This window comes from Sarcophilus harrisii, chromosome 6 (assembly GCF_902635505.1).
Source record: "Sarcophilus harrisii chromosome 6, mSarHar1.11, whole genome shotgun sequence".
In the NCBI taxonomy this organism is placed as follows: Eukaryota; Metazoa; Chordata; class Mammalia; order Dasyuromorphia; family Dasyuridae; genus Sarcophilus; species Sarcophilus harrisii.
The window spans coordinates 27,252,282-27,278,817 of NC_045431.1; the positions used below are offsets into that span (position 1 = coordinate 27,252,282).

Below are 26,536 nucleotides of genomic sequence, written 5' to 3' on the forward strand. Positions count from 1 at the left end.
AAAGCAGCTTTTTCCCCAAGAGTTGACTTGCATTTACCACAGTTACACTGAGAAGATACAAAATAATTTGGCACAATTCTTTTATTTATTTCGACAATTTTGAATTGGCTGTATCATCTCCTCTCCTACTACAACTGGCCCCACTCCCTTTCCCATTTCTTTGCAAGCCCAAGTTGTATCCATCCTTCAAAGCCTACCTCCAGTCTAGGAAGCCTTTCCTATCCGTCCAAGCCCACAGCGAGGTTCCCCTTTCAGAACTTTTTCCACATTCACTGCCTTGTACAAAGGTCACAGAATCATAGCTTGAAGCCTCCTAGATCCCTCCCTCAGCAGTTTCCTTGTTGGACCAGCTACATTGTAAGCTTCTTGAAGGTAGGCTTATATTTCTTTTATTCCCATACTACCTTGGATGGAGCAGATCCTAAATAAATACTCCACGCTGAATCATGATTTCATTTTCAAAGGTCAGTTTCCAAATCATCCTCTTTCTTACTGGAATCTCATCTCCACTTTTTCTGGATCACACAATCATCAAACCTTCCTACTCAGCGCAGAATCAGGCAAACAAAAGTCGTTTAATAAATGTCTATGGATTGATTCTGGCTCCTTCATCCAAAAGAACAATAGAAAAGAGATTTTTTTTTTTAATAGACAAAAAAATTTCCAATTCTAAACCTACTTTGAATTGTTCCAGAGAGTCAACACATAATGAATGCAAATAAACTCCCAGGCCACCAGAATTCAATGGACTTGAGCTAGTAATCATAATGCCCAGCATTAAAATAACATTTATTACCTGCATTTACACAGCACTTCACATTTTATAAAGTGGATGGCTTTTAATCCTGGTGAGGCAAATAGGGCCAATATTATTCTCCTCCTTTTATAGATCAGGGAATCGGGGCTTAGGAAGGGTAACTGACTTGCCCTGAATTACTTACTTAATGACCAGACCCCAGATTTTCTGAGACAAGTTTACAAGTTTGTAAACCAACTGCGTGCGTTTTGTGGGAGCCTTCTCTTTGTACTTTGGCTTTGTCTTTCGCCCAACCAAAACGCTCGCGATTTAAGTTTTAAATGTCATAGGTTACGCGTGGTTTATGGACATGTATCGAAAAGGTGAGTTATGGGCAGGCTAGTTCAGAGGCGGGCGTGCAAATCTCTTCCCCGCTGCAAGTGTCTCCGCGTCTGCAGGTACAACCTCCAGCGCGGACGAGAAACAGCGAAGCTTCCCCCAGTTCCGATTATCCGGTACTGTCAGAATGCCTCGCGGTTCTGGGTGTTTGGGCACATTATTGGGCCCGGGCCGGGGGAAGGAGCAGCACAAGGGTGAGCTTGCGGGCCTTTTCAAACATCTTGAATCCATAAAAAGTCATAGATGGAAGCAGGGGTGTTTTGGACTATTACACAGCGCTGAAACAATCGAGCCAATTTGTCCTTTGTTCTTTTTATTGCCTTCTTTATGGCACTAATGCTGTTTTAGAAGAAAACCAAAAGGAGCCAGGAACTATACGAGCGCCGCTCTCCGGCTCTGGCCTCCAGGCCCCCCCCCCCCCCCCCCCCCCCACCCCGGGAGCACACGCGGGGAAGGAGGCGGAAGAAAGGGCAGCCGGGGATGGTCCCTCCCCGCGGGAAGGGCACGAGATGCCGCGCGGGCCCCCGCCCCCAGGCCGGCAGAGCCTCGCGCAGGGGGAGCCCACTGCGGGCAAAGTTTGGGGGAGCAGGCGCGGCCGGGGGTGCTTTGCCCGGGGGTCTCCGGGCTCGGGAGGGAGGGGGGGGAGTCCCCTCCCCCACCCCTTCCTCCCTCCCCGGGACGGAGCCGCTTTCCCGGAGCTCAGCGCACAAAGGGGCCGCGAGCAAACAGGATGTAGCCGGGACCCGAAAGTCCTGGCTCCCTCGGGCTGCCGGGCAGCCCCGCCTCCTCCTGCAGGCGCATTCGGCCCCGGGCGCTCGCGCGCCTCCGGTGTCCGCGGCGCCGCGCAGCGCCCGCGGGGCTCCGCACCTCGGGAGGGGTCGGTGCCCTCGGCCGGCCCGGGCACTCCCGGGGAGCGATGCGGCGGCGGCGGCGGCAGCGGCTCGGCGCGGGCGGCCCCGCCCTTCCTTCCCCTCGGGCGCGGGGCGGGGCCGCAGCGGCAGGTTTGGGAGGCGGGGCGGGGTGGGGGCGTGGGCGTGGGCGCCCAGGGAGGGGGCGGGGGGAGCGCGGGGCCGGACGCACGCCCCATGCCCCGCGGCCCCCGGCGGCGGCGGCGGCGGCGGCCCCGGGCTGGGCCCGCTCGGCCTGCGGGGCGGAGCCGCTCCGGATAATAATGAGGGTCTGTCAGTCTGTCCCCGGGTGACTGCGAGGGGGCGGGGCGGCGGGGGGCGGGGTGACTCGGCCGCCGCCGATGCCTCCACCCTAGTGGGTGGGGACCCCGCCCCGCCCTGCCCGGGCTGCGGCGGCGGCTCCCGCTCCCCTCCCTGACCCTCCCACCCGAGGTCCCAGCCTCTACTTACCCGGCCAGCCCTGGGAGGCTCGCAGAGCGAGCGGCGCCGGCGTCATGTGACGGCCCCGGACTCGGTGCCAGGAGCTTGGGAGAGTGAGAGCGAGCGGGAGCGCGGCGGGGCGCGAGTGAGAGCCGGAGCCGGAGCCGGAGCAGCGCGCGGAGCCGGAGCCGGAGCCGGAGCCGGAGCAGCAGCGGCGCGCGGAGCCGGAGCCGGCGGCTGCCAGGGAGCCGAGCGGCGCGAGCCGGACCGGGAGCAGCCGCAGCCGCAGCCGCAGCCGCAGCCGCGCATCCCCGCCGCCCCCGCCGTGCGCCCCCCGACGGCCCGGCCGGCCCGGCATGGGCCCGGCACTTTTCCGCTGACACTGGTGCATTCGGGGGATTAGAGGGAACCCTGATCCTGGCTTTTATTTCCTGTCTGCTGCGCTCAGCACCGCGGCGCTCCGAGGAAGTTTCCCCGGCAAACGTCCGTCTAGGTAGGTCTGGAGGCAGCGCTGCTTGCGGGATGGAGACCGTGCGGGCGGCCCGCGGCGCCGCGCTCCGAGCCCCCCCTGCCCGGGCTTGTGGGGGATGGGGGGCAGCTTTCCCTCAGAGACAGTGCAACAGATAAGCGACGGGGAGGGGGGCAGCCCGGCGGCATCGGGGAGAGACCGTGCCGGGCGGGGGGGGGGGGGGGGGGGGGGGGGGGCAGCTGGGAGGGCGGCGAGGAGGGAGCCCGAAACGCTTCCTTACACCTGTGTGGTCTTTAACTCCCCTCCCCCTCCCCGGCCCTGCCCGCCTCCTCCCTCCCCGGCAGAAAGCTGGGAGCTGGCTGCGGTGCAACCTGGCTTCTAGGAAGGTGGACTGGACGCCCTGGGACGCGAGCCCCCTCCCCCACCCGCTTCCCCCTTCTGCTCCTCCCCCACCCCCTCCCTCGCCCGGGGTCGGAAGTTTTCCTCGGGCTCGGCTGCTCCGCCCAGGAGGAACTTCTCCGGAGACGGGCCCCGGGGGCTCGCCCCCTCCTCGGGAAGGTTGTCGGCGCCGGGATGCTCCCGGGACTGCTCCGTGGGGCGTGCGGCGCGTCCTGCGCGGGGAAGCTGCCGCAGTGCCTGCCTCTGCGCCGCGTGCTCCCCGGACCCTCCTCGGGGGACCCGCCGCGCTTCCCGGGAGACCCCCCTCCCCCCCCCCGGCCTGTGTGCGCGCTGCATGGGTATGGCCTTGTAAGCCGTGATGCCGGTGCGGGTCCTGGAGAGGGCCCCCCCTCAGAACGGAAAAGTGGGGTCTGTCTCCCATCGCCTCTTGCATTTTTAAATTATAGGATTATCTGGGAAAACGAGAAAGAAAATTGGCTATTGGAGAAGCGCTTACATGGAGGGCAACGGGAACAAAATCTTGGTTCTGGCCGCTCAGAGCGTTGCCATACCTTGGACTCCACTGGTCCCTTTGGGTGGAATTTCCTGGGAATTCAGATTAACTTGGGCTCTCCACTTGGACTAAAGAGTCTATTCCTTACTTGCCTAAAGGTTTTTGTCTGCGCCTTTTTATACCCCCCCCCTTTTTTTTTTTTTGATCTTGTCGAAAAATAGATAAGAGGTCCTGTGATTTCACTTAGATTTAGTTGCTGAGTCTTGTGCATTATCAAGTGGACAGAATTGCTGCTCCTAGAATTTTTTCCACAAAATAGCAGTGACATGTTGTTAGTGTTGTGCATTTTAGTGAGTAACATCTGGATTTAATAATCTGGCTACCCCTAAGGAAGATTCGGGGGTTTTTTAGTCTGAAAGCAATAACATCCCTCAAGTCTAAGAGTTCAGTTCCCTAGGTTATTTGGAGGGGGGGGGGGGGAAGTTCTGTCTTTATTTTAGTTTTTGGAGAGACAGGTTTTGGGGATGAATGCTTGGAATTTAGCTGTTGTAAAAATCTAAAGGGCTTTTTTATTCCCTTAAACTTAAACTACTGAGGTCACAAGCCAGGAGGTTATCATCCTGCAAAATATTTGTACATCGAATATGTTCTTCTGTACCGGGGTCCTTGAAGATGTGCGGTTTAATGCAAGTCACTTTGTGTCTGCTTTACTATGAGTAAAGGAAAACAAGGATTTAAAAAAAAACTAAGAGAATTGCAAAAAATCCAGATATTAGGGCAAGTAGCAAAATAATATGGCTATCCTTATAGAAATATATCTACTTCATATATAATTTGGCAAGTTTCTAAATCTGGATCAATGTTTTTGGTTACTATGGTCACAGTGATGCCATTTTTTTTTTTTTTTTTTTTACTTTTAGCTGTGTTCTCCACACATGGCTTCTTAAATGTCTAAAAGCAGAGTGAGACATTTCTAAGAGGTAGCAAAGAAATAGTCTAATTTTTAAAAGGTAATGAAGGTGGAGAGTCATATAGTTAAGAATTTTCCTCATCGCCATTTTTCCAGTGATAAATTTAGTATCATGTAACAAAATTACATAACATCTCTACTAATGAAATCACAAGTATCCGTGTGTGTGACAATCATCATAGTGAAATTTAGGGTTATTCTGAGCTTCCTACCATCCTCATTTTTCCAGGAATAAATCTAGTATCATATAACAAAATTACATAACATCTCTACTAATAATCTCAGGTATCCACGTGTATGACGATCATAATAGTGAAATTTAGGCTTAATTCTGAGCTCCCTACGTTTTTTGGCTCTGGCGATTCAGAATCATGAATGAATGAATGAATGAATGAACCCGATTTGATGAGTGTTTTAGTAACTGTGATCCCATTGTGCTCCTAGGAATGCTGGGGATGGATCTAGAATCTGTGTTCTTCACTGATTTTATTCCGTCACCAGCGCCTTCTCCTCCCCAAACAAACCTGTTTGGGGCCATAATAATAAAAGTGAGAAGTTGGGCCCCCCCTTGGTCCTGGCGAGGAAGGGGAGAGGAACAAAAGGGAAGGCTGGTGTTAATTACGGTGGGCTCCCCAGTTCACTTGGGATGGTGACTGTTTTGCGGTGGCTTCTATTTGTAAATAGGGTAGGTCCACGTCGAGGCTGGTGGTGGTGTTCACACCCATGGAACAAACACCTCCACCCCCTGTTGTTGTTTTAAAAACTCCAGCTGCTCATGAATATAGGGTCAGGGAGGGCCGGCTCAGTGGAGCTCTGTGCTTTCTCTCCAGCTCAGCCAGCAGAGCCGTTTCCTGTTCTTTGTTTCAAGGCTGGCGTTTGCGTCATACATTCCTAGTGGCATATGTGTGTGCTCTTTCCTGTTTCAGGCTGTTTTCTGGTCGAGCAGTAGCCCAGACCAGGCCCCCGGTCCCTGCCCCTGAACTCCCAATCCCCACCCAGGGAGTTATCATGTCTCCACACACTCAGGATTGCTTAAGATGCCTGGGTTATGTCATAATGAGAAGGCAGTTACCCTTTTTATACACACCCCTGCACTTCGGTGTGTTTATCGGGCGAATGCATTTTTTATTTTGATCCCAAATCATGGTTTTTGATGCCTATTCACTACTATTAGAGAAGGTCTCTGAAGGTTTGGTTTTGTTAACTATGTATAGTTTTGTGTGGGAGAGCTTCATCTGGAAAAAGATGGTCTACTTTGTTCAGTTGGAACACCAGCTACTCTTCATTGCTCTGTAATTGGAGGATTTAGGTACTCTGGGCCATCTTGAATTGTCTGCTGATATTTTGAAGAACACATTTTTTTAAAAATTGCATTGCATGACTGAAGGGAGGGAGATGCATTTTTTAAGGGAATATTAGTTTTTTTTATTATTCTGGATCTGACTAAAAAAGGATTAAAAGTGAAAAAGGAGAAGAAAAGAAGAGCTGGACATAGGGAAACTTACTCTGCTTTGAGAGCTCTTGAGTCCTTTAAGAACTTAAGGAGAATTTTAGCATTTGCAGCATTGACCACTTTTCTATGTCATTCCATGTCTTGATATGATTTTTTCTATGCCATTTGCAGTTTATCATTTTGGTTTGGCTTTTTAAGAAAAATAACATTTACAAGTTATTTTACTGTTGCCTCTGCAGAAACTAATTTTCAAGGAGCCATTTTAGTTGGAAGAGAAATAATTTAATTTTTGGTGAGTTTTTATGACTTTGTTAACCTCTAGTGGGTTTTAAATTTTCTTTCAGTAGGAGAGAATTAGAGGAGATTAGATCCTTCTGTGTGGTAGTATTCATAAAGTTTTATAGAAAATCATTTTCTATAATTTATCTTCGGTATCTGAAAAATCTCATTAATGCTTACTTTGACATCCTAGGAGCTGTTTTTAAACAGCACAGTTTTAACCTCTTCTACACTCTGTGAGAAAAATGTTGGGATCTAATATGTTAAGAGAGAAACTTTCCTTTAGCAGAAGATGAGATTTTTAGAAAGTGTCTACAATTGTGCTTTCTTTTTGGGAAAGGGAAAGCCATCCCTTTGGGCAGTGACTCCTTAAAATCGAAACTTCTGTGTTTTCATTCTAAAGCTGCTTCCAGTCCAAAATATGGTATTTGGCAGACATGCTTTCAGACAGAAGTTTAACCCTTTCTGAATAGGTTTTCCTTTGGCTTCAGAGGGAATATGATACCTAGCCAGCAAGATAAAACTTTAGCAAACTTTTAAATGATAAACTCAGAAATAATGGGAAATTTTAGTGATGTCTGGTGCACAGTCATTCTATTTACTAACAAACATTGGTATGCTGAGGAACGACAGTCTCATCTCTTGAGAAAATCCACATTTATTTAATCAATTTTCCATTCATCTTTGTTCTCCCTCAATGAAATCCCCTTGTATACTTATCCCCCATTTTTCTATAAAATTGCCAAACTGAATTGTTTGTTCTTCAGCTTTCCTTGATGCTAACTTCATACCCTGTTGTCAGATCTATTCATGGGTGACCCACTTTTGTTTGAGCAAGTAAAAAGGCAAATTCATCCTGAAAAAACTAGGAAATGGCATTATTTGGGCATTTTTCTTTAAAGAAGGGAATTGGGATTAGCCTAAACATTCAGCTCTTTTATTTCCCAAGATTTCTTCCTTAAAACGTACGGCCTAGTTTATTTATCTGTGTGATTCCAATCCAAATTAATTTTAAAGTCATGTGCAGAGAGGATTAGGAGACTACTCAGCATACTTGTTTTTAGAAGAATGATCTGTTCACTTTAGTAGACTTTATTTCTCCTCTCCATTGCGGAGACAGGAAACCAGACAGCAGTCTGCCCTGATAAGGCCGGGCATTGTCTAAGGGACGTAGCCACTGCTTTCCCCCCCTCCATTCTCCTCCTTCCTTGGAGTCTAGTGGTTATTAAAATAAAGGAGACACAGTGCTGTACAAATCTACTATTTCTGAGTCCAAAGTCTGGGTGAGCTATAAATACCTCTATATGAGAATGTATTGATTTCCAACCAGTCTTACATAAACTCTGGAAAATGTGCCATTTCTGTGCAGTCCTGAAGTTATCGGTGTCCTTACAAATGAGGTGCAATGTTTTAGCCTCAGAATAATAAAAAACACAAAACAAGGTGGGGAAGCTTTTTTGCCCCCCATTGCCTAGTCAAGCAAAGTCATCTCTCTCACCCCCCAAGACAAAGAAAGGGTGAGACACACAGTAGGAAAATGTAGTAAATTAATTGAGCATCAGACCATTTACATGCTTGGGGCTGGCCCATTCCGGCCAAATCCCTGGGTCTGGTCCAGAGCGTGTGTGGGGAGTGAATGAGCCTCTTCATCTGGGGGATGGATGGGGACCTCTGCTGGTTCTGGGACACCCTTGAGATTGTTGACAATCTGTGTTGGGCCTGAGATGTCCCCCGGGATGACTTGGGGCCCGTCTAGACCTCACTCCAAGGAATTGAGCCAGAACCAAGCTGACCTCAGAACATCCATGAGTCAAACAGTCATTTAGCTCAGTACATTCTACACATTAAAAAGGGCTGTCTGTAAAGAAAGGGTTTTCCCCCCTCCCTGCTCCTATTCTTTATTTTTTTCCCCAACCACTGTCCTTTGAGCTTAATCACCTAACCCAGCTCCCTTATCTCTTTCAGTAGTTTGCATCCTGACACTCCCCAAAGCTCCTCTTTCCAGTACCACCTTGGGAAAATGTCCTTTAAAAGGGAAGGCCATCTGCTATCTACTCAACAAGATCAGTTTTTCTCTAACTTTGTTCCTTTAAATTGTTGAGGATCATTTTTTTTTTTTTTTTTTTAGCAATTAGTAATAATTATTAATTAAATAAAGTTTGAATTTTGGTCATTTTAGAGCTACAAATAGACACTAGAAGGCTTTCTTCCTCAAGTGACACCTCTTTATCACCTGATTTTGGGGGATCTATTTTGAGGTTCATGTTGGTCAGTCATGATATCTTGCACTTAAATGAAAGGGGTATGAAATTCTTTGGGGAGCAAACCTGGAAAAAAAAAAGCATGTACAATCTGATTTCTTGCCCTGGAACTCTGCTGTGATGAGAACAGTTCACTGGAAGGCGGGTTTTTCTTGGACGTCGTCCAGGGAGGTACCCCCACCAAACTGCCCCCAGAGAGCCTCTTTGGAGGGTGATTTCACCTAAAAGACCTGGCCCTCAGCATGGGGCTGCAAGGTCCTCATTACATGGAAGGATCTGAAATAATTAGGAGGCCTATTTCTGGTCCTGGCTACAATTCAGACGAGTTGTTTGATCTTGGGCACCTCTGTCCCTCTTATTTCCTCATTTCTAAAATGGGGATGAAAGTGCCTGACCCTTGCAGCTTCATAGAATTACAGTGAGGATTTCCGTATTGACTTAGATAAAGCTGCCAATTTTTCCTTTGGATTTTTATGGACAAAAGTACAGGTGTGTCAGAGAGGCAGAATAATAGATAGCTTTAAGTTTGGGGGCCTGACTGGGCTATAATTACCTGCTTTGGGGGAAGGGTGCCCCAGTTGGGTCTCCCTGTTCATGTGTGTGTGCAGGCTGCCTGGAATTATTTTCGGGGCTCCTTTAATTCCTCCATGTTCAGAGGGTCAGTGTTGGGGACGCTCCTTGGAGAAGAGCAGTGGACCACTCACTCGGTTGACCTGAAGAACCCCTGGAAGTCACAGTTTGCAGCCTTTCCTTCCTTCCTCTCTGGGTTGTTGTTCTTCCATTGGCCCTTGGTTTTTTCCCATTAACTCCTTACAGATCTCATACCCTTGAGGATGTTAAACTTGCTTTGAGTGGTACTAGGCTGTAAGCCTTCTGGGGGCTGGGCTTTCTGGCTAATATACTTACCTGTTTACCTGCCCCCCACCCCCATTCTTTGCTGCTTGAAGACATCAGTCTATTTAGTAGATGCTTCCTTGGTATTTGTGGAGTTTTCTCTGGACTATTCTAAGTATTTCTGAATAATGATTCACATTTTGTGGACTTTGAAGCCTCTAAAGCAGTTTCTTCTGAATGACTGACTCATCCAACAGGTCTTTTCCCCATTATCTTTCCTTGGGTTCTGGGCTTGACCCATTTCTTGTAAGGTGATTACACTAGAAATACTTGGAGCTCCAGATCTATTGGCCCAAGCCACACTGACTGACTTACTGACAGAAAAAACAGCCATAATTACTAAACAATTTATCTACCTCACAAGGTGTTTGCAAGGAAAGCATTTGTGAATCTTCAAACACCATCTAAGTGCAAAAGAGGGATGGATGGTGGAGGAAACCATGATTTAAGTTCTTTTTCAGTTCTGACTTCCATTGTCATCGCTGTGTATATATAGAGCTGATTGTGTCATTCCTGTGCTTGGAAATTTCAGTTTTTTTCCAGATACCCAAATATTTCAGCTTTTCTGGTTTTGCCTACTATCTGAGACATCTCGTGCATCGCTTTGCACGCTCAGGGGGCTTCATAAGTATTTGTGGGAGGAGGGCAGAGAAGATAAATCGGTAAAAGATTTTTGAACACGAACTTTGATCATGTTCTGTGGTATATGATTAGGGCAAACCGGCTGCAGGTGGGAGAGGCTATAAATAGGTGGCCGGCTCTTTCACTGATCTCACTTGGATTAGGCCAAGGAAGAACAGAAGATGGGAAGGCTTCCTTTTGGGGTGGAAGGAAAGAGGGGGGATCCCAAGGGGAGGATTATGGGTAATTGGAGCATCGTATGCTATTGATGGGGAAAAATAGGGAAGCTAAAGAGGGAGGTGGGGAAGAGGGGAGCTCTATAAGGGCTTTCTTTATAGACATACTGGATTTTATTTTTTATTTTTATATCAGATGTTTTTGTTTTAAGCTTTACGATGTTTCTCGGAGGGTAAGGGCGATTATTAAAATATTCCTTCACTTTGGGTCCCCAAGTCTCATAAAATTAGTCCATTGGATGTGAGGGGAACTTTTTTTTCAGAGCCTTGAATAAATTACCCCAGTCATGGCTGATAATTTTGGTTATTTACAAGGTTGCCAGCTCTCCCTGTTCAGGCCGGAATTTCCAGGAACTGGCTACTGACTGAAGCCAAGGGGCCCTCCCATCCTCCCACACCCAGCTGGGTGGGACTCTGGGTGGGGTCCCCCGCTGGGTGGAGCAGGGTGGGACCGCCGTTCCAGGGAGATGTGGTAGGCCCAGATGAGAGAGAAATGCGCCCGGGACAGCAGGGATGATGTGGTCCCTGCGGCCTTCTCCAGCTGCTTATGTAACCCTCCTCCAGGTCTGGGACGTGCAGGGGGAAGGCTCTGGGGAGCGGGGTGAGGGGGGTCCCGCAGTCGGACACATTGGGGGCCGCCAGAGCTGCTGCTCCCGGGGGCCGCCGACTTTGTCCGACCTTTGATTAGGGATTTCTTTCTTTTCTGAAGCTTCAGACCCGAAATGGGGAGGGAGTGTGCTTGGACTTTACCTTTGCACCTGTCCTTATTTACATGCAAAATCAATTGCTTCACTTGTCTTTCCGAAGTACAGGGTGTGGGCAGAATCTTATCAAAAGCCATGTCCTGTTTGGACAAGTTGGCCGGGCCTTGGCGGCGCTCCATTGGGTGTAGCAGAATGGGTGGGAGCCCAGAAAGCAGAGTTGGGTGGCTTGTTGGAAAGGAGAGAGGGCTGCAGAAAGGGAAGGGATGGCCAAGTGTGCTTGGTAACTCTCTGGCCCGGCTTGGAAACGAAATAATTAACTATTTAAGACATTTTAATGCAAAGGGAACTGGTTTAAGTTGCAAAGACTCCCAGGCTGTTCCATATGGTTTTTAGTTTGCTGCTTGTGGTTTCTGGAGATACTAAGAGAAACAAAGTGAATTTCCCAGGAACGCGGCTCTTTTTCCATTGTAATATTGGTAAGGTGGGACCCTGCCAGATGATTTTTGGGGTGGGGGAATCCTCCTCTCCTGAGAACTTGAGAGTCTTTGGCAGTGGAAGATTGGGATCGTCTTGTTCCTCCTCCATGGCCAGAATTTGTTTTTTTTTTTTTTTACTTGTTCCATTAACATCCTCTTTTCGAAATTACATGATTTTTTACATTTTTATATTTATAAATATTTATATCTGCCTGGGCAAGTTAAAGGCTCTCCATTTACATATTCATTCAGCTTGCTTTCTTCCTGATACCTAAGAAGACCAGCTGTACTGGAGGGAGAAGGGGAGCAGTAATTCTGTAGCACCGCGTGTGGGCTGGGGGAGGGACGCCTATTGGGGGGGGGGATTCTGCAGCAGGGGAAGGTGGGAGGGGCACCAGGAGGCAGAGAAATGCGAAATCCCACCCCCTCGCCTTCACCAAATGGCCCCCACACTTGGGGCCCAGGCCTAATGGGAACATGCTAACATTTTTTTTTTCACTTCCAAAAAGCTGACTCGGACAACCTTTCCTAAATTGGGGGCTGGCGCTGCCTTAGGCGCTTTGGGGCCTTTCAGGGAGCCCAGACCAGATAGTGTGAATGGTACCAGTTCCCAAAGTTCATTGAATGGGAAACATTTACCGAGTTTTTAGCCAAACACTGGCCCTTGCCTTGACAGCTTGGCCAGATAAGAGCCTGATAAGATAAAGGGGATTTGCAAATCTACCTTCTGCTTTGGAGGGAAAATGCTTGGATTCTCTGATAGTCCCCCCCTTACCCCCTGCTTCCTCAGATTGTTACCTGGGGGCTGTGGCTTGGCCCAAATTTAAACCCTTGGAAAGCTCGAGGTGTAATTTCTATTCAACTTTAACAATCTTGTAAATCAGGGGAGGCTTTTGTCCGAAAGGTGGCTTTGTGGCTGTCAATAATTCAGGCTCTGGGGTTTGGTTGTGGATGAATTGATTAAAAATTGAAGTTAGAGCCTAAGTGTGACTGATTAGGAAGCTTTCCTAGGGGGAAACATTACATAAGAGCTCTGGCGACCTCTTTAAGAAGAGTCTAAGTTAAGGAAGTGATTGAAAATTCCCCTACATAAATCAGCCTTCCTGGCTGCCCACCGTGGCGGATGCGTGGGCGCGGCCTGCCATCTAGCGGACAGGCGCGGAAAAGCTCCCAGAGGCCTCGCTCAAACCCGGCCACACAAACAAGCCAGACTCTGCCAGTGCCTCAGTCATCTCCGAGACACAGGCCCTGAGCCCTTGGGCCCCGAGAAGCAGAGTTAAGGATTGAGACTGAAGGTTCCAAGCAGAGATTGCTCAATTTTTTAAAAAAAAGTTAGTTATTTTCGTATTCTTTTTTTAAATATTGACTTGTTGTCAACTGACTGATTTCTCTCCGGTACCGAACACTCCATCAACATCTAAAAGTATAGTAAAAAAAATTTTTTTTTTTTGGCTGAGGCAATGGGGGTTAAGTGACTGGCTCAGGGTCACACAGCCAGTGTCTGAGACCAGATTTGAACTCGGGTCCTTCTGACTTCAAGGCTGGTGTTCTTAGAATAATATTTTTATTTCTGACAAAATGTTGCTAGGCTTGTGAATGAAGTTACTACCCATGGCCTTTTTGCTAAATATGGGTATCGGAATCATGCTTCCACGTGAATTCAGCACCAGGCTCTTGGACACAAAGCTTTCAGCTGTGATGGTATATACTTTGTGCTGGGGTTTTTTCTTGTGATAATCATGAAGCTGCTGTGCTTTATTGTGTACTTATTCCCTAAAGGAAGCTAATTTCTGCTATATTAACACTAAAGTTAAAGTTAATCAAAGTATAGAAGATGGCTAGCTTAAGCAGCAAATGATTTAAATGTGTGTTCTTAGACCCATTATCTGATTTAATCCTTCCCATTTATCCCTGTGAACCAGGGCACTAGGCTGGTTTGTGGGAAACAAATACAGACATTCTTAGTATATGTTGGAGGGGGGAATATTTCTTAATTTGGGGGTAGCGGTTTATGTTTGAAATCAGTTTAGTTTCATCTGTTTCTTTTTTGTTTTTGTTTTCTAGACAAAACACAAGAGCATCTTGGAGGATTTAACTAAAAGAATGCTGATGTTTGACCCTGTCCCTGTTAAGCAAGAGGCAATGGATCCTGTCTCAGTGGTAAGGCCTTCCAAGATGAAAGATTGGCTTTCTTCATTCTCTGTATTTGGCTCCTGCCTGAAGGGATTGGTAGCTCTCTGATAAGTAGGTTTCCCAAAGCCACCGGGGTAAGTCGCATAAATAACTGGTAATGTGACTGGCCCTGTGACCTCCCAGGTGAGCAAAGTCCCTCTGCTGAGGCAGGTAAGTCACCTTCTGGGTCATTTATAATTGGTTGCCTGGAGACCTAAGGGACTTGGCCAGGAGAGGTCAAAGGGTGGGTCCTGCAGTAGATCTTTCAGCTCTCTACCTTGAGGTGTGGATTGTTGTTGTGAAAAAAGTACTTTGCTAACCACAGAGTGCTAGATTGATCCGATATCGTTACTAATCACTTGTTCCCGATTACACTTAGAACTGGTCGCCATGTTGCCTTAGCCACCTTTCGTGGACATCTTCAGGAAATTTCGGTCAGTTTGGGCTGCCAGTCATTTGTTTTAGTTATTCGGCCTTGAGAGTAGCAAGCCAAAAGTCCTGGACTTCAAAGAAGGGGTGTAGTTGAACTTTGGGAGGATCCCGCTTAGTCAATATTCAATAACAACTCTCACTCTTATTCTCTCTCCTTCCTTTACCTTGGGCTTGGAAAATATTCACAAGGGGAAAAACTTGGACCCAGGCTGGTAATGAGAAGCTTTGAAAATTAGATCATCTTTATGTATTGGCTGTGACTGTTCCTGCTAAAAGTGTTTATTATACAAGACACATAGAGGTCACTCTGAGGCTGCAGAAATGGAATTTCCATGGATATGACTATTTGTCATTTTTGGTAGAAAATCTTCAAGTAGCCCAGTGACATTTGAACACAATTGGCTACAATTAAGTGTAAAGCAAGAATTGTCTTAAAAGGAAATAATACTTTAATATTGAGATAGAGTAATTGTATGTTTGAACAGGTTCAGGAAAACTAGTGATGAAAAGTAATAATAATGTAAAAACTTAAATTGTTCTTTTCCTCAACTCTTGAAGGATTTTCTTACTGGGCTTCTGAGTACCACTAGAGAAAATCAAGGTATAAAATTTCCCCAGATGAGCTGACAGTTACATTAGTAAGGCAATACATTAAAATTGAAATAACCAGAAAATAGGATTAATTTTGTAAATGATGCAGAACTCTCAAATGATGCATTTTATCCACTGTGATTCTAGGACTTTGAATTTGGCTTGGAAATAGATCCCAGGAGTCTGATTTAAAGCAAAAACAAAAACTTGTATTGCTAAGTTAATATGATAATTGACAGCAAGGAAATTCACCCAGTAAAGTAAATTGTGATGTTATTACTGATTTCTGTAACATCCTAACTTGTACTCTTAAATGAAATCAAAATACATGGAGTCTCTTTGCAACTAATGGTTCCTTTCCAAATGTACTTTTCTTTCACCCAGAAATAAATTGAAACCCTTAAAATTGGGGGGACCCTTGGTTAAGATATAATCAGAATTTTAGTATATTAGAAAAGAGGGTATTTCTCTGGTTCATTATATTTCTAAAATAGATATATTCCCTTTGTAGGCAGAAGATAGTAGCAGACTTTAACTCTGCTTTCTATGACCTTAACAGTTCTAAATGCTAATTCTTATTCATACAGAAATATTAACTTAGGAAGCTTGTGCTGAAGCTGAGCCACTCGATATGTGCCCAGAATGTCTCTTTATCCCCAATTTCAAATCTTTTTTTTTTTTTTTTTTTTTTAATTTGACTCTGGATTCTTAGGAGCAGAATGGGGGGGACGGGGACCTGTTCCAGTAGGGGTTCAATAAATGCTTATTGATTTGATTTAGGTTTGTTGACGTTTTCTTGTAGTTCCAACTTTAGAGTTAGGAGAGAAAATTACAGTTTCTGACTTTATAATAGAATAGTAATATCCTTTTATGCCACCTTTAAAGTTTAAAACCAGCCAAATTGAGAGTGGCCACTCCTGGGATTCCATTGCAATTCAACTGAAGGAGATAGGAAAGGGGGAGAAAGTATTAAATAAGTTCTCTTTATAGAGTTCTCCTGGAGATATCACCAAAAGGCTTATTTCTTTTATGATTTTAAAAGTAAAAGGAATCCCTCTCACCCAGCAAGGGAGCTAAAATTATATTTATGGCTATTGGAGACTCTTTTTCTAGAAGGGAAATTTTATATGAAATTTGTGCATCTGGTTGAAGGAGCCCTTTCTCCCCTTCTGTTTACCCTGAAGGGTGTGGATCCTGCTCTTCCTACCTTCTGTTTGTTTATAAATAAACCACACCTTCCTGGCCCTGGACTCCACCCTGGCCTTGGAGAGCCTTTGGAGAAATTGAGCCCAGTCTTGAGTTATGGAGGAGCACTCCCTTCTTATTAATGAACTTTAAAAGTGTACTTTTACTAGTGAAAAGCTGAGGAGGAAGAATAGCATTTACTATGAGATTTTAAAGTATGGATGTTTTGGTTTTTAAAAAAATCCCAGTGAATTGCTTTGGCAGAGCTCCTGGGTACGGTGTTAATAAAATCATAATTTTGGTGGTTCTGGGCTGAATCTTGTTCTTAGATCTATGTCAAAAAGAATGGAAATGGTAGGTACTTTACTATTACAGCACATTTTGAGTCTGTTTTTCAGTAAAGCTTCTTTACCATTCTCATTTGCAAAGTGGCTCTATGGAAGAAGTCCCCTGGATTCCTTCCTAAATCCATCCCTTTCCTGTGTAGGATATTTGTTTTTGAAAGAACTAGTGAAGTTGGGTCTCCTTGGTAGAGGGAGGAGAAGGGCTTTAGAGTCAAAATATTGGGCTCCAGTTCTTCACCTATAAAATATGGGGGTTGACCAGAGGTTCTTAACTTGGACCATAAACTTGTTAAGTAAAAAAAAAAAAATTAGTTTAAATACAACTAATATTTTAAATAAGCCAATATTTTATTTTTGTATTTAAATACACACAATTTTCTTTTTTATTGAAGTTTTTTATTTTCAAAACATGCAAGGATAATTTTTAAACATAAGTGTTCAATGCAATATAGGCATCACATAATTTTCTTAAATACAAAAATATTTTAAAATGTTTTGGGCAAAGTTACTGAGCCTGATTCATCCATGAGAAGCATCAAGTTCCCTTTTCTCCCCATGGGCAGCAGGGGTCTTCCCCACACAGAGTTAGGTCCCCAGAGCCCCATAAAAAAAGGGGGGGGGAGGAGAAAGTTGAATTCCCAGGCTGGGGTGCAGATGTGGGTACTCCCAGTGCTGCCGTCAGCCCTCGGGGTCCAAGTGAGGGGTGTGAGAGCCCCCCAAAGATCCCTCACCTTGGGACAGGTAACCTTAGAGCTGAAGGTGAGCTTGTGGATCAGGGCTTTGTGGATCAGTTTTGTGGGTACTCCTTTGGCAGTGCAATACAGTCCACGAGTCCCTTCTCAGGGTGTTTTTCCTTTTGGCTCTAGCTTGGAGTGTTACATGGAGTAACCTGAGAAAAGGCTGGGGAGGTACCAGGAGAGATGCCAGTTTGGGGATTCTTGAGCTCCTTGCTTTTCCAGGAAATTTGGGAGCCACTGAAAAACTATTGGAGCATAAGCATCACTTGATCAGCTCCATTTATTCATAAAAATAGAATTCTGGCAATTGAACGTGTGGATTTCTAAACCAATACTGAAGAAAAAGGATAGAAAATCTTTGTTATGTAGCAGCACTGTGAGGAAAGGAGCATCCAGGATTTTTTGTTAAGACATGTATAGGAATTAGGATGTTTTGTTTTATTTTTTAAGTTAAACCTAAAACCACTATTTGGATGCATGTAACTAAAGTGAAGATATTTTTTTCTTAATATCAATTCCTTTTGAGTATGGCCTGAAAAGAGAGTTCCTTTAAAAAGGGGGGGGGGGCAATTATATTTGCCCAAACTCCTTTTTTTTTTTTTTTTTTTTTTTTTTTTAAAGGAAGGCCTGCTATTAAAAAAACTTTCCCTTCCACATTCAGATCACATTTCAGAGCTACATTTTTCTGGCCATCAGTAGTCCGGAGAAATGCTGGTTCTTTTTCTCCCTAAAGTAATAATCCTGCTTTGGATTTGCTTTCTTGGTAGTTTGCATGACTTTGTTATAAAGGGAGTGTTTCAATAGGGGGAGGTGATGAACAATAACTACGCTTCTCAGGTGATCTGGGGCACACACCCAAGGCACACCCCACTATGAACCTTTTATCAGTCATACAGTAGGGAGAACTGTATTGCACACAGAATTCTCCACAGTGTTAAGATAATACTAAGTGGTAGTGTAAAACCAAGCTAATTATAATTGCTTATTAGCTCCACCTAAATAATTAAAATAAATGCATCTTTTATAAGTCCAGGTAAACATCTCAGCAAAATTCTTTAGCAAGAAGGTTTAATAACAACAAATGTCTGTCTTTTGTGGTGCAATAAGACGATATAATTAGTCTTCAGGCCTGTAAAATAAGACAGAAGTCTTAAGCTTAGTGATTTGTCCTTGTGACCCCTCTATCCCTAAATGGTTTCCATTATTCAAAGGAGAAAATGAGTTGTTATAAGAGAAGAAGGGGATTCATTTGAAACCCAAGGCCCAAGCCAAGACTGCCCATGATGTTCATGAAGCTACGTCTTATTTATGTTTTTGTTTCTCCCCGAGTTTATGGTTTGAAACACTTGAGAATGTTATGAAGTTAGAAAATCCTCCCCTGCCTAAATTCCTAGCTCCCCAAGACTGGCCACATTGGAAGCCAACAACTGCGCCAACTATAGGATGTCCTGTTTGGCCAGCCGCGATGCTCGGGGCCAGGGGAAGTCCCCAGACTTGGGATGCTCTGCAGGACCGGAGCTTCTCCCAGGTCTCCTGGGACCCGGGGCTTCTCCCAGGTCTCCTAGGACCAGAGCTTCTCCTGGGACCCAGAGCTTCTCCCAGGCTTCTGGGCCACCTCCCAGACTGGCTGCAGACAGGCAGGTGGGCAGGTCCTTCTGCTTCTGTCACTCAGACTTCTGCACGGTCTCAAGTAGGAAAGTTATTGATTCCAGTAAATTAAAGACTTGTTCATGTTTGGTGCTTAGCATTGTGTATGTAGATATATATACATAAATACACAGGCGATATATATTTTGTGCATATGTACTTATAGATGTTGGAGATATATCTAGGCTTCTTAGGTATAAAAGGTGCCTTTCTAAATATGTAAATGAGTAGATTTTGTGTTCTGATTTCAGGATAGGCTCTGAAAGTCTGTTTTGAGCTCTTGGTTTTCAGGGTTTTTTATTCAGATCTATTGCTTTTCCTTAAAGCAATATAAAAGGGGGAAATTCCACTTAGTTTGAAGTTCTAGCTATTTGCAGTTTTATTAGGAAGAAAATTTATTAGAGAGAAAAGGGGGTGAAAATGGAAGAGGAAAGTTGCTCTTTGCTGAATCAAAACAATTAGAAATCGTTCCTTCATTTTTGTACAATTTATGATCCAAGTTGAGACCTATTGTCTTGAGTGAGGCTTGAGATTGATGGAAACTTGTTTTGGTTGCCATTGTGCTGTATTTAATTGCAGTGTCATAAACTTAAGCCTTCACTATACATTCCTTATTATGTTCTTTTGTTGACTCTGCAGTGAACCTGGTGCCATTTTGGCTTCTTGCCTGCTACATGTTCTAGGACATGGTCCTGTGATATCTTAGGGGCTTGGGGGGGGGTGTGTTCTCTATAAATCAGCGGCTGCCACAGAACCCCCTCCCTGCTCAGATGCCTCCTCATGACCCCGAGGCAACCCATGTTCCCAACATTTGCCATCCAAGTGCAAGCTCTGGCAAGGCCCTGCCAGGCTGGAGATGGGAACGTTGCAGGCCACGTGTCTGCTGTTTAAGGACCGGCCTAGCCACAGACCAACATGCACGTTCTTGAAAATGACCTCCCCAGTTGCAGAGGTTTATGAGGTGGAGGGAGCATCCATGTCTGCAAAATCATAGACCCTTGACTATTGGAACAGCCCATGACTGATCTTTAGAACACACATTTCGTGTGCATTTTAAGGTTGCTTTTCCACATCCCCTGTTTTTCCAAGTGGGAATAGTGTCGATTATTGATAGAGAAACTGCATCTATGATTTACTTCTGGTATGGAGAATTTCCAGATAAGGAAACTCCCTCCACCAGTTCAATTAGGTGCCTTTTTTTGTGACTTGGAGAAATTGTCCAAAGTCTTGAAAGGCAAAGACTTGCCCAATGTGTGTGAGGGATAAGAACTAATGCTACAGACCAACAAGGAAATTTTCAAAGTTTGCCTTATTTTAATTGTTTAAAAGTTTACTTTTTTTCCTCTCCCATCAGAATATCCAACTTCATTGCAATGAGAATTTCCATATCACTTAAATCAGTGGGGAACTTTTATTTCACAAGACCATCTATTTAGAAGGCCTAGGGGCCTCATTAGTATGGATGAGATGATTAGGACCCAAGCAAGTTAAAACAACTAGTTAGTGGAAGAGACAGGATACACTTAAACATCTGGACTTTGCATTTCCAAAAAGTTTAAACTACACAAAATTAGATTACTCTGAAACTATTAAGATCAGGTCTATAATTAAGGAATTTGGCTGTGCTATGGGTGTGGCAGCTGCTTTAGGCTGGGAGAACTAACTTCTAGTTTTATAGGCCCTTGCAGGTTGTTAAACATGTTTATCTATGAGTAGATTATCAGCCCTGACCTGGGTATCCCCTGAAACTAGACCGTTCACATGAGGAGAGCCCAAGCCTGGAGTAGAAAGGGGTGGGGGGAATAAGGATAGAGTGAATTGCACTCATTCCAAGACCGAATAGAAATTATTTTGGGGGATTCTTATTGATCTTATTGATATGGACAATGAGACATAAAAGCAGTAAATTAGAAATGAAGAATTAATACCAGAATGATATGTGTCTTACTCAAGTCTGGATACAATGAGATTGGTAGGGTGGATTCGTGTGAGTTTTGAGGGAGAATTGTGTATTTTGAATGAAAATGATGTGATTTTCTGTGAGATACCACAGTGTAAAGTAATCATCATTTATGTATGCTACACATACAAAGTCTCTGGGAACAGCTGTCGATGGTTAAATGAAACAACACTTTGCAAGCCTTAAAGAGCCTAAGTAAAGGCTAGCTCTTGTTACTGGTGACCTTAGTAGGACAAATGTAATGTGTTTCTGGAGACTGGTTGTAGTGGAGTGGATACACCCATTATATGTAGCCATGGTCAGCCATTTCTAGGGGCAGGGAGGCAGTCAGATGTTGGGGGCGGGGGGGATCCTGACTGGTGACTGCGCCGAGACTTTTTCCATAAAACTGGAAGTTGGGTCTGGTTTTTACAGTGCCCCTCTCATGGTGGTTCTGTTGTTGGTGTTCTCCTTATTGGGAGGAAACAGACCTTGCCTTCCTGTGACCTGTAGGACACACAGGTGACATTTGGTGCCTCAGTTTCCCAAATGGAAAATGGAGGTAATCATAGCACCTGCCTCCCCAGGTGGTTTTAAGGATCAAATGAAGTCATAGAATGGTGTCTGGTACATAGTAGGTGCTTAATAAGTACTTATTTCATTTCCTTCTTCCCTTACGCTATATTCCATCTAATATGGATCGTAATCCGAACAATTCACCATCCAGTTTGTCAGTGTTCTTGCACCCAGAATTAATTACAGCACTCTGGGTATCGGTGGTTTGGACACCCTACCATCATTCACATAGCCCGTGATTGCATTAGTTTTTTTTTTTCTTTAAGTAGGTGCATTATGCTATTGCTCCATGTTGAGCTGTCATGTCCAGTCTTGTGCCATTTCCATATTTAATAAGCGGAGCATCCATATCTTGATCCTGGTGGTGGTTAAAAATGTTGAATCTACTCCCTGTGGCCTCCTGAGATCCTCGTACCCTTTGAGTACATTTCTTTATCCCACTCAGAATTTATTTAAATGCAGCCCACGTGTTTCCATTTGATCCACAAAATAGACTGAGTCATTTTTGTCAAATGCTAAAAAGTCAAAACTGCTTTACAAATATTATCTTATTTGATCCTCACAATAACTCTGGGAGGAAAGTGCTCTTAACAAGTCTGTTTTATAAATAAGTGTATTTGTAAGGGTATTTATTAAATACACGTAATAATTAATAAAGTGTATTTATTTATAAATAAATTTCAAAAATAAAGCTGGATTTGAACTCGGACCTTTCCAGGGTCAGTGACATCCAGCTGTTTCTCCAGCATCTTACTGTTCAATTTAATTATAAATGGGGGCAAGGATTCTATTGGAATTTAGGGTTTTAGAATCCTGTTCTCCTTCTTAGAACATTGTGTACATGTTATTTGTGGGGTTAAAGTTCTCTCCCTCTCATTGCTTTCCCTCCAGCCCCATGGACGAGTCAGAAACTCTCCCACTATTAGGTGTAGGCCAGCAAAGCACATTTTGCTGTGGGCCGGCTGCAAGCCGGATTGTAAGTCTGCAGGAGGTGGGCGGTGTGATTCATCTCCAGAGCTGAACTCCTGCTTTATCGTTGCAGCCATCAGTTCTAAAGGCCTTCAAAGCTGTTTTTCTTGAAAATGTTGTAATACAAATTGTTCTTCCAGCCCTGCTCTCTTCATCTGCATCAGCTCATAACTGTCTTCCCACTTTCTTCCGAGACTGTTGGTTTCATCGTGACTTAGGACAGAATAATAAATAACCTTTTACATTTGTATTCCACAATTTTTAGTCGTAGTTTAGTAGGTTTTCACTGCCTTAGTTTCCATTTTTGGGATCTTACAAACACAGTTTTGCTGTAAATGGGTCCTTTTCCTCTGAATTTTGGGAGTATAGTAGTGGCTGGATCAAAAGTTTGGGATTACTGGGATACAGGACCACATTTAAAACCATCAAACTTGTTTTTTTTTAATCAGTATTTTTCTTCTTAATAGGCTTTCCCATATACATGTTTTTTGCTTACACAATTCTTTTTTTTTTTTTCTTCAAATAGTCCTATCCATCTAATTTCATGGAACATATGAAGTCAAACAAGTACAGTGTCATTTATTCTACACCGAACATGTTACACAATAAATTCTATCCGACCCCGGAAGGCCTTAATTCTAATGGAATCCAGATGGAGCCCGTCGATCTCACGGTGAACAAGCGGAGTTCCCCACCTTCGGCCGGAAGTTCCCCTTCCCCGCTGAAATTTCAGACTTCTCACAGGCGAGCCTCACCTGGATTAACTATGCCCTCGCCTAGCCCACCTATGAAAAAGTTCACACCGCCCCCGCCGGGCGTCCAGCCCTTCAGCGTGCCGTTGCCGATCCCACCAGTAATGGCGGCCCTTTCTCGACACGGAATTCGCAGCCCTGGAATCCTTCCAGTTATACAGCCGGTTGTTGTGCAACCTGTACCTTTCATGTACGCAAGTCACCTTCAGCAGCCTATAATGGTTTCTACTGTCCTAGCAGATGAATTGGAAAATACAAATAGCATGCAAGGTAAGACACGCTCTCTTTTATTATTATTGTGGCCATAATAGTATGTTTTTGGCCAGTAATTTAAATTATTTTTTATTATCATTGGCCATTATTGTGGCCATAATAATAATATTATTTTGGCCAATAATTTAAAGTTTTTTTTTTTATTATCATTGGCCATTATAATAATGTTATTTTTTTTGGCCAATAATTTAAAGTATTATTATTTTTTATTATCACTGGCCATTATTGTGGCCATAATAATGATATTATTTTGGCCAAGAGTTTAAATTACTATTATTTTTTTTATTATCATTGGCCATTATCGTGGTCATAATAAATGATATTTTTATGGCCAAAAATTTAAATAAGTTTTTATTATTGCCCATTATAATGGCCAATAATTTAAATTATTAAATTAAATAATTTGTAGAATTGAGGTGCACATCTGAGAGAAATTCTGGGTATGAAAGGAAAGGAGCCAGGAACAAGTGAAGTATTAAAAGATGTTGATGGTAGACTCAACTTAAGATGCAAAAGTGTTGCATCTTATGTTGCACCAATACGATGCGTCTGTGGCCTCAGACACCCTAGAAAATGTCATTGCTGAGATTATTGGGGACCATGCTCTCCAGAAACTTAGAGGGCAGCTCCCTGGCCTTACAGGCATTTAAGATAAAGCCAATAGTCATTTACTAAATATCTTTTAAAAAGTTGGGAACTGTGTGGCCATGTTTGCATCCTTTATTCTTCAGCTGGTAGAGAGCAGGAAGCTTGACTGTAGATGGGAAATTTTCAAAATCAAGGTTGAAAAGCATGAATTTCTCCTTTTGCCTGCTTCTATGTGGCATGATAATTAGTCACTAAGACTAAGTTCTAGTGAGATTTTACCCAGAACTTTATCATGTTTGTGAGAGGCAAGGAGAGCATTGGTATTTCCTCACCGAGACTGGTAGAATCCTGGCATTTCTCAACAAGGGCCGGCCTTTAAACTGATTTCCCTTTCTCTTTTGTCCCCATCCAGTACCTGTAATCGAATCCTACGAGAAGCCTATTTTGCAGAAAAAAATCAAAGTAGAGCCTGGGATTGAACCACAGAGGACAGATTATTATCCTGAAGAAATGTCACCCCCACTAATGAACTCAGTATCCCCTCCACAAGTTGCAATGTTGCAAGAGTAAGTATATTTGGATCTACCTGTCATTCGTACAAAATTGTTTGCCATCAGGTGGCCGAGGACATGGCGGCAGCAGGATCAGCCATCGGCTGTGAGCCAGAAATTGGGATTTTGTGCCTAATGACAAATTAAAGGAATACCAAGAGAGGCTGAGTAAATAATGACTACAGTTACAAATCAAAGAACCTGGGGGGACTTCCACTAGAGAGCTCCCATCTTTTCTCCTTGGAGCCCCACTCTTTAGGGTTAAGTTCATCTGGAGTTGAGTTCAGCATGCAGTTTGATGCCGGGGACCAAAACTGCAGTCTCCTATCCACTTCCCACACTCCCTGCATCCTCTTTTCAATTTCATTCTCTTTTATTAAGCCATTTTTCAGAGCAAAGTGATCCCTTTTTTCCATTTTTATAACACTTGAATTTTTCAGATTCAAAAGACCAATATTTCCTAGAATTACAGGGATTCTTGAACTTTTTCCACTTGTGACTTGTGGCCCTGACCCATTTTCACCCAAGAAATTTTTACATGACCCTGCATAGAATGTACATATATACCAGATATACAGATTAAAAAATGGATATGCAAATCAAACATTTACTGATTTAAAAAATCAATTTCATGACCCCACATTTAGGTACAAGACACTTTAAGAAGTTGGGCCCTAGTAGAGTTCACATTCAATCCTGTTCACGTTAGGTTATGCTTTGATCATTATGATTTTCTCATTTTGGTAGTAGGAATGTGAAGTCCCATTAGTTAAGAGGAGGGAACAAATTTTTGCCTTAATTTATTTTACACAAAGACTTTATTCTTTTTTTAATGAGAAAGGGTTCATATGTTTCACCAAGATGCCAGAGTAATCCATGATAATCAAAAGCAAGGGCTGTGATATTCCTAAATATTAGTTGTTATGGATTTTAATTTTATTTTGAAAATAGCACCCCATTACTTTCAGAATCTCATTTAAAATTGGATGAAAAGTCTTCATTTTGTTGAGGAGAGCCTGAAAATTCATTTTGTTTTGAATGATCTCGTCACTCAGGAAGTAAATAGCAGCGCTGGATTCTTATTGAGGTCTCTGACTCTAACAATTACTCCGCAACTTGCAAACCAACTTTCGTTTCTGCTCTTTAAAATTTCTGTGCTAATTTTTATTACTGTAACTGATAGTCTTTCAGTGATCTCTTTACATTGCTGTACGATTAAGTGATTGTTATATTTCATATTAATTCCAAGTGGTAAAATGCTGGTTTTTAACAATACCAAAAACTTAGACCGGCTAAGTCGCTCTATAAATGAGTGGTTGTTAAGCAACGTATTGAATCTTCACCAGTAAGTTTTCCACCGTTTGGACAGTGCGCTCCTGGATGAATGCTGTTCACACACAGATGTGATTAAGTCATGTCTTGGACCATCCCCAGTGGTGTCCCACACAGTCAGTCGGCGGGCCAGGAAAGAATCACTTGTAGCCCTCAGCCTATAGTTTCAGCCCGCTCCAGGATGTTTCCATTATGTATTCCTTACTCTGGAGGCATCGAATAAGGCTTCAGAACTAATTTCTTTGAAGCATGCCATGCTGACACGGCATACTTTCGAAGGCTTCAGGAAGGCAGTTTTTGTGAGAGAGTTCAGTTTTATACATTTGCAGCCATATTTGGAAGGAAAAGTTCTAGGGGATGGAATGTCTGGTCTTTTTTTTTTTTTAAGTTTAATTTTTTTATTTTTTACTCTAGCCAACTTGAGGGGAAACCAGCTTTAAAAAGTCAGTTTAAGACTGAAACAGCTTGAAGATTGCCACCTTTTCCACCAACTACCCCAAAGGTCCCATAAATGAGAGCACCCAGCCTCCTCACTCATCTCAGAAGTTTGGACTCTGGGGGACTCAGGGGATTTGGAGGAGGAGCTTCTCACCATTAAGGAGGCTCCCCTTTTGGCTTTTAAATAAACCCTGGAAAGACCAGTCCAAAGAGGTTCTGGCATACCCTCTTATTTCCAATATCCTCGAGAGCTTTTTGCTTGTTTATAATTCTTAAAACAGTTTTTACAATT

The 26,536-nt window shown here is 43.9% G+C and overlaps 1 protein-coding gene across 5 annotated transcripts in view; it reads left to right on the forward strand.

Moving 5' to 3' along the window:
* The first annotated feature begins 2,658 nt into the window (after positions 1-2,658).
* The window catches only part of KLF3 (Kruppel like factor 3), a 31,271-nt gene continuing 7,393 nt past the window's right edge, over positions 2,659-26,536 (forward strand). Inside the window, exons 1-4 of one of the 5 annotated variants that reach the window (XM_031943089.1) lie at positions 2,659-2,956; positions 13,783-13,878; positions 22,837-23,332; positions 24,336-24,489. In XM_031943089.1, the coding sequence (XP_031798949.1) occupies positions 13,822-13,878; positions 22,837-23,332; positions 24,336-24,489 (707 nt within the window). In that variant the 5' untranslated portion in view covers positions 2,659-2,956; positions 13,783-13,821. Of the gene's footprint in view, positions 2,957-4,734; positions 6,540-10,633; positions 11,103-11,174; positions 11,719-13,281; positions 13,420-13,782; positions 13,879-22,836; positions 23,333-24,335; positions 24,490-26,536 lie in introns of those variants that run through there. The other 4 variants (XM_023506049.2, XM_012552290.3, XM_012552291.3 and 1 more) reach the window with 4 other exon arrangements.